Genomic DNA, 7,663 nt, shown 5'->3' with positions numbered 1-7,663 from the left:
TCAGGTTATTATTTCTGTCCACAGGCCAAGCATGAAATACAGCAAAAACAGCAATAATGATGGTAATTAAATATAGCATAATATAAGAGAATATAAGTTCCATAGGTTAAGAAATGTTGCATACAATTTATCACACAATATTTCACATTTATTACATATTTCAAAAACAAGTAATGCCTCTACTGCAAATACTGCAAGAAAGACATTGCTATTTATGTATGTGACAATAAATGTGTACTGCTTTCTATAAAGCCTTAGCATTTATATCTCAGCCTCTGAAGCAGCACACTGAATTGTCCAGCATTACATCAAAACTGTCACAGCTGAGAATGAGTGTTATTCACTAGTCAGTGGGCCACTGAATCACACCAAACAACAATTTAGAAGAGTTTTGCATTAGCAAAATCACCTTTAAATATTTTCCCAGAAATAATCATTCTGAAAGCTGATCTGAACCAGCTGTAAAAGAAAGCATAGATAAATGGATTCAGCATTGAATTGACCTGTGCAAGTCCGTCAAGAATTTCAAACGCTGTAACTGGCACTTGAACATAAAAAAGCTGAAAGGTGATACAGAGAAATAATGGAAGCCAACATATTAGAAAAACTCCCATAACAGTTGCCAGAGTTTTTGTAGCCTTTCTCTCCATCTTACTGACAGCTGCTCCAGACTTTGTGCTCTGGATGCTGCGTGCCTGTCTCTGTGCAGCAACGAATATCTTTAGGTAGATACAGAGCATTACAGTCACTGGGAGGTAAAAAGCTAAAAAAGGTGTTAAAATATTTACAAGTAGAATGTCGATTAAACACCCACCTTCACATTTTTCAAAACTTAATCCTGCAATGATAAAGCTAATGCCTACTAGAAAAGCGCCAGCCCAGCTCACCAGGATCATGATCACAACATTGACATTAGTTTTAGTAGTACCATATGTTAGAGGCTTGCACACTGCATAATATCTGTCAATGGAAATACAACAAAGGTTCAGGATCGAAGCTGTGCTCAGTATTATATCAAATTGGTCTCTGACTTCGCAAAATACATTAAAATTATACCAACAAGTGGCTGTAGTGAACTCCATGCTGAGAGGAAAGACTACAACTCCCACAAGCAGGTCAGCTACAGCCAGAGAAAGGATGAGAGAGTTTGTGGGAGTGTGGAGCTGTTTGAAGTAAATGATGGCAGTTATAACAAGAAGGTTTCCACAGATAGTTACAATAGACAATGAGCCCAACAAAAGATAAAATAAAACACATATTGTTGAGAGTTTTCTTATCAGAATGTTTGAGACCATTTCTATAACATAACATGGATGTATGTTAATAGTCGCATTGACAGTGACTTCTGATGCCATCTTCCTGTAAATCAGTTTTCATATTATTAATTAGACTATTAATATAAAGCTCATAGTTTGTCCACCATAAATCCAAAACTACAAATCAGATCTGTAATAGAAAACAAAGACTTCAAGTTTATACCTAAGACAGATGACAGTTCTTTACTGTGTGGGTGTGCTCAACGGACCTCAGCTTATATCTACTCTTATCACATTACATAGTCAATACTGTCTAAGCCATTGTCAAATCAGATGTGAGACTTTCATCTTGATTGACTTCACCCGGAGTTAGAACAACATGCTGCACAATAGTCCAGATTCACTTTTTTAAACACTTTTCAGTTGTGTCTTTGTAATGTATTATTTAGAATTACTGTCCTCCTTGCCAGTGATGTTACAGAATTTACCAAAGTATAATCACAGGAAAATAGAGGTTGCATCACAAGAATTTGAGATTTCAGTTGACCAAATAAAAATTGTTAAGAGGTATAAACATAAAAACACTGCCAGCGCTTCCATGCCATGTCTGACAACATATGTACATTGTCAGGACATCCTCAGGTGTCAGGCTTCAGCCTCAGACTTTAGATGAAAAGGCATAAGGTCTCAGTAAAACCTCTGTCAGATGTCCACTACACAGCCTCAGAAAAAAGTCGTCGGACCAAAAGGCGTCAGAAAGAAAGACGTCAGAGTAACAGGCATCAGAAAAAAAGACGTCAGGCCAAAAGGCATCAGAAAAAGGTCATCAGACCAAAAGGAATCAGAAAAAAAAGATGTCAAACCAAAAGGCATCAGAAAAAAGTCATCAGACCAAAAGGGTTACACCCCGCCTTTACGAAAATAGACTTCCAGTCTTCGTAATAGCGGGATTTCCTATTTTTTCTAAAGACCCTGCTATTCCGAAAAGGCTATTGGGGAAAACCCTCCATTCCAAAATCCCCCCACTGGACATGGTCGAGGCCATCTGCAGCTGCCCACGCCCTCACACGAAGAAGGATGTGAGGTCCTTCTTGGGCTTGGCCGGCTGGTACAGGATATTCGTCCCGCAATTCGCCACCATCGCCACCCCCCTGACAGCGTTGACGGCGAAGGACCAGAGGAACCCTGTTGTCTGGAACGAAGACTGTGAGACCTCATTCCAAACCCTCAAGGCTGGCTTGTGCTCTTCTCCAGTGCTGAGGAGTCCTGACTTTGGCCAGTGGTTCTTGGGGCAGTCCTGGCCCAAGGTGATCCTGGTGAAGAACAACCTGTGCTGTACCTGAGCCGCAAGCTGCTGCCACGTGAGACTGCAGGTACTCCACAGTGGAGAAGGAGGGCCTGGCCATCAAATGGGCCCTGGAGAGCTTGAGGTACTACCTGCTGGGGAGGGAGTTCGACTACGAGACCGATCATCAGGCTCTGACCTGGATGAACTCCATGAAAGATCATCATAGTCGTCGCACCCACCATTACCGCTCTCTCCAGCCGTTCCAGTTCCAGATCTGACATTGAGGTGGCAAGAACAACCTTTTAGCAGATTATCTCTAGGTCGCCGCACATCGTCAACCTCGGGGAGGAGGGGGATAATGTGACGGAGCACCTGTGAACACCCCGCATTTCCCTGACCGGTGCGCTCTCTCTCTCTCGGAGAGTGCCGGTGCCGGGAGCGCGCACAGCACTCTCATTGTTCCAGCGGAGCCAAGCTCCATCTAAACTGTTTCCCGCAGACCGCACTTGTGTCCCGCGGTCCTGCATTCCCACAAACTGATTCCTGTTTCCATCCTGCTGTAGGTGTGCAAGGGTGCACACTCAGCGCCTATGTGACACACACACACATACACACACACGCTCACCTGCTGCTGCTGCCTCCGTTGGCCTCGGGTTCTCGGGCCAAGCCGGGGCACTTCCTGGTCACGCCATAAATAGTGCTTGGTGGCGCACTGCAGCTTGTCATGTGACCACGGACTTGATTGGAGGAGTGTTTCCTATTTTATTGCTTTATGTGTATGATGGAACAGCTGTATGGAAGGCTGATTGATCCCTTTTGCTGTTGTCAGAAGTTTATTGGTGATGTATGAATTTTTCTTGCTCTTTGCTGTCATGTTATGCCTTAAAACCAAGGGGGCAGTTGTTGGTCTCACTTCCGCATTCTCCATAGACCCCCATGTTAAAATCGCCGTGGACAGCTGCTTCGAGGCCAGTGGGCGGGTTCTTGGCCGGTAAATCCAACATGGCGCTGTTCAGGCCGCCATATTTGAGTCACAGAAACGACTCCCCAAAACCAATGGGTGACGTCACGGATGCTACGTCCATATTTTTTACAGTCTATGCTTAAAACCCCACAATTCGTTAATTGGTTTGCCCGGGGGAGGGGCTTAGGGGTATTTAAAGGGAGCTCGGCTCACTCAAGAGAGAGTTATCTGCCTAGTGACATTGTGGGTAACTAGCTGGTGTGAGTGTTCAACCTTCGTGTAAATACTTTTGCTACTCTTTGGGAATTGGTGTTAATAAAATTCACCACACAGAAGTTTGCCCACTGAGCCATCATTTTTTCTCTCTCATCCAAAACGAACCCGTAACACTGTGTAGTGGACATCTGACGGAGGTTTTCCTGAGACCTTATGCCTTTTCATCTAAAGTCTGAGGCTGAAGCCTGACACCTGAGGATGTCCTGAAATGTACACCGTACATGCAGCGGTCACACACACATACACGAATGCAGGCACAGGCAGGCAGATGTTATGGAACCAGGCCCAGGTTTCAATGTGAGTGTGCATTTCTGTCTGGAGGCTCATGAATGTTCATTGTTAACAGACTAAACTGACAATTTGTACTGTCTGGAGCAATATCACTAGAAATTGTTGACTAAGACTGCGTTTACACGTGCCCGGCTATTTTCATAAACGGACATTTCACCCTCTCCGTTTATAAAAAACACTGCGTGCACACCAGTCCGTTTTCAGAAAACGTTTCGTTTACACTAACCCGTGTATATATGCCGTCAAGAGCATGCCAAACCTGTAGGTGGCGGTTTAGCGAGAAGCTCAAGCCCACATCAGCCAATCAGAATCCCGCACATGATCCCGCATAGCAACCTGATAGCAACAGCAACAACAACAACGTCACTTGCCCTCCTTGTGTGTAAAGTTTTAATATTTTTTCATGTGAGAAAGTAACTGTTTAGATGCCAAATATACAGCCAGTTTATCCAGATGACGGCTGTTTAGAAGTTTGCTCCGATGTTTCTCGGAGAGGTGAAGCTTTTTTTTTTCGGAGAAGTGAAGCTCCACCTGTGGAGCAACGACCGGGACATCACAGAGACAGTGTCCGCTCTGCAATGCTGCTCGGCCGGCCAGCCTCTGTCGTCCTCCCGGGGACAAAATGATGGCTAAATAACTTACCCGCAGGTTTTTAGAGGTTTACCACCGGCTGGTTAAATTATTTTTAGGAGATCAATGTTGGTCTCATTGATGAAATTTAACAATTGTGGCAGTCGCATTAGTTTGAATGAAAAGTGAAGCTTCATGTGTGTTAACTGTTACTGGACAGAAGAGCAGCTCAGCCTCGGGACTCTGTACAGAAATCACCCCATTTAACGTCTCATCAATAAATAAATGTTTTACAATGAACACATCAGTCTGCATTAAATTTTTATCATTATTATTATTTATTTATTTTATTAAGTTATGTAATATGGTTACGGTTAGACGTCAGGGTCTGACGTCGGCTACCCAAATCTCCGTTTTTCTCTGTTTACATGCAAACGTGAAAACGGAGTTTTCCAAAATCTCCACCCTGGCCGGAGTTTTTAAAAAGCATCGTTTTCAGGGGCGTTTTCTCCGTTTGCGTGTAAACGGAGGGTGCAAACGATGGTTAATGTCTCCGTTTTTAAAAATACCCGGGTACGTATAAACGGGGCCTAAATGACTAAACACAAGAATGTTGACTGGGAGTCGTGCCAGTCCAAGTAGGTGATTTAATAGGAGCATTTCAGGGGCAGCATCCAAGGGACCCGGCAGGCCTTGTAAACTGGCGAGGGGCTGTTTTGACCTCATTGCTCATTTTCTCAGGGTTGCTCCCTCTTCCTGAAGACTGGGGGTCCCCCCATCAGATTTGGAGATGGTTCTACCTTGTGGCAGGGGCATGGCTGAACATACCATGCCTCCGATGTCATGGCTCTTAAGAGCATGTTGGCTCAGAGTGATGTTGCTTTCTTTACTTTTGGGGCCAGTTTGGCAGGCAAGCATATTCTGATAGCACAAATTGATGCATTCAATTTATTTTCAGTGATTACTCAACGAGCATGTAATTGATTAGATTTACTTTTGTAATTGCTTGACATCTTCACTGAAGACCCTTTTTAATTTACATGTGTTTACAGTTCTGGATCATTTACCATGGCTGTTTCTTTGAGGTTTGGTGTCGCTGTGATTGTAGTCTGTGATATAGCCTGCCTTAGTACAATGTACGGTAACACTTTACAATAAGGGTCCCTTAATTAACGTTAGTTAGTACATTATTAAACATTAATTAACTGTTTACATACAGTACAGGCCAAAAGTTTGGACACACCTTCTCATTCAATGTGTTTCCTTTATTCTCACTGAAGGCACCAAAACTATGAATGAACACATGTGGAATTAACAAAAAAAGTGTGAAATAACTAAAAACATGTCTTGTCTTCTTTGTCTTATCTTTCTTCTTTTCTTCTTCCTCTCCTTCTTGCTCCCCCTCCTCTATCTCTGACCCCTCCAATTCTAGTTTCTTCAAAGTAGCCACCCTTCACACAACACATTAATTAATGTAGCCTACTAGTAAGCAGTTAATTAATGTTCACTACTCAAAGTTAGATGATAGATGTATAAGTTTGAACAATGTAATTAGTTATTATTATGTATGCATATATTATATTAATATATTAATGCCTAATAATGTACTAACTAACGTTAATTAAGGGACCCTTATTGTAAAGTGTTACCCAATGTACTGAAATGTAACAATCATGTACACTTCAATAAACAGGAATTTTCTTTACACAAGTATTAACCTTTAATGTTTCAACATGTATTGTAACATTCCATGATCAGTCATTATAGGTCTATTTCAGAGAGTCAGTTTAACAGGGAGTTAGCAAAATCACCACGAAATATTCTCCCAGAAATTATAATTCTGAAAGCTGATCTGAACCAGCTGTAAAAGAAAGCATAGATAAAGGGATTCAGCATTGAATTTGACAATGTAAGCCAGTTAAGAGTCTCAATCACAGGGACTGGTACTGGATGAAGAGAAAAAGGCAGAAAGGTGATGCATAAAAAGAAAGGTGTCCAACATAAAAGAAAAACTCCCAAAACGACAGCCAGAGTTTTTGTGGCCTTTCTCTCCATGTAACTGACAGCTGCTCCAGACTTTGTGCTCCAGATGCTGCGTGCCTGTTTCTGTGCAACAAGGAAAATCTTAAGGTAGATACAAAGCATTATGATCACTGGAAGGTAAAATGATAGAATAGGTCCAATAGTGTTTGCAATAAGAACGTCAACTAAACACCTTTCCTCACATTTCTCATCGCTTAAGCCAGCAATTATGACACCTATTCCAATAAGAGCAGAAATACCCCAGCACAGCAGAATCATGATGGCAACAACACAATGGTTTATCTTAGTCCTGTATGTCAGAGGCTGACACACTGCGTAGTATCTGTCAATAGAAATACAGCATAAATTCAGAATAGAACATGTGCTTAGTGATATATCACAACTACCCCTTACTTTGCAGAATAAACTGTCATAATAGAGACATGAGCTGAGCGAGAACACCATGCTGAAAGGAAAAACTATAATCCCAACAAGCAGGTCAGCCACAGCCAGAGAGAGAATCAGACAGTTAGTAGGAGTGTGAAGCTGTCTGAAGTACATGACAGAGATTATCACAAGAAGATTTCCACATATTGTAATAACAGACAGTAACACAAGGAAAATATATAGTACGACACATACGACAGAAGGGGTTACTGTCAGTACGTAATTGAAGTTATCAATTTCATAGCAGGGATGTATGTCAGCCACAACATCAGTCCTGTTGAACGACACTTCTGGCTCCATGTTTTTGAGTTTCTAAAATTCAGCACATTTGATGTAATTAGCAGTGTAAAGAAATTTGCATTTCAATAATTGTTTCAGACAAAAACCATGCAGAGAATGAATGAATTGAGTTTTCTTTGCCAAACATCATTTCTTCAGTAAATATCATACCAATGAGTAGCAGCAGCAGCAGCAGCAGCAGAGATAGCTGTTCTTAGCGAAGTCTAGAACTTAAATATACTTCAACCTCTGGTGCATTACCATAATTGT

At 42.0% G+C, this 7,663-nt stretch overlaps 2 protein-coding genes across 2 annotated transcripts; both read right to left on the bottom strand.

Moving 5' to 3' along the window:
- Positions 1-380: 380 nt before the first annotated feature.
- On the bottom strand, positions 381-1,355 carry LOC311007654 (trace amine-associated receptor 1-like; the record flags this gene model as incomplete). The annotated part of the gene is made up of 1 exon (XM_084000911.1): positions 381-1,355. One exon carries the CDS (start codon positions 1,353-1,355, stop codon positions 381-383), a length of 975 nt encoding a protein of 324 aa, XP_083857037.1.
- A 5,072-nt stretch (positions 1,356-6,427) lies between these two features.
- On the bottom strand, positions 6,428-7,414 carry LOC311007568 (trace amine-associated receptor 1-like; the record flags this gene model as incomplete). The annotated part of the gene is made up of 1 exon (XM_084000805.1): positions 6,428-7,414. One exon carries the CDS (start codon positions 7,412-7,414, stop codon positions 6,428-6,430), a length of 987 nt encoding a protein of 328 aa, XP_083856931.1.
- Positions 7,415-7,663: the final 249 nt, after the last annotated feature.

Source organism: Trachurus trachurus (assembly GCF_905171665.1).
Source record: "Trachurus trachurus genome assembly, chromosome: 24".
NCBI classification, from domain to species: domain Eukaryota; kingdom Metazoa; phylum Chordata; class Actinopteri; order Carangiformes; family Carangidae; genus Trachurus; species Trachurus trachurus.
Note: the sequence above shows the minus strand (reverse complement) of the source record. Positions and strands in the feature narration are given on the sequence as shown.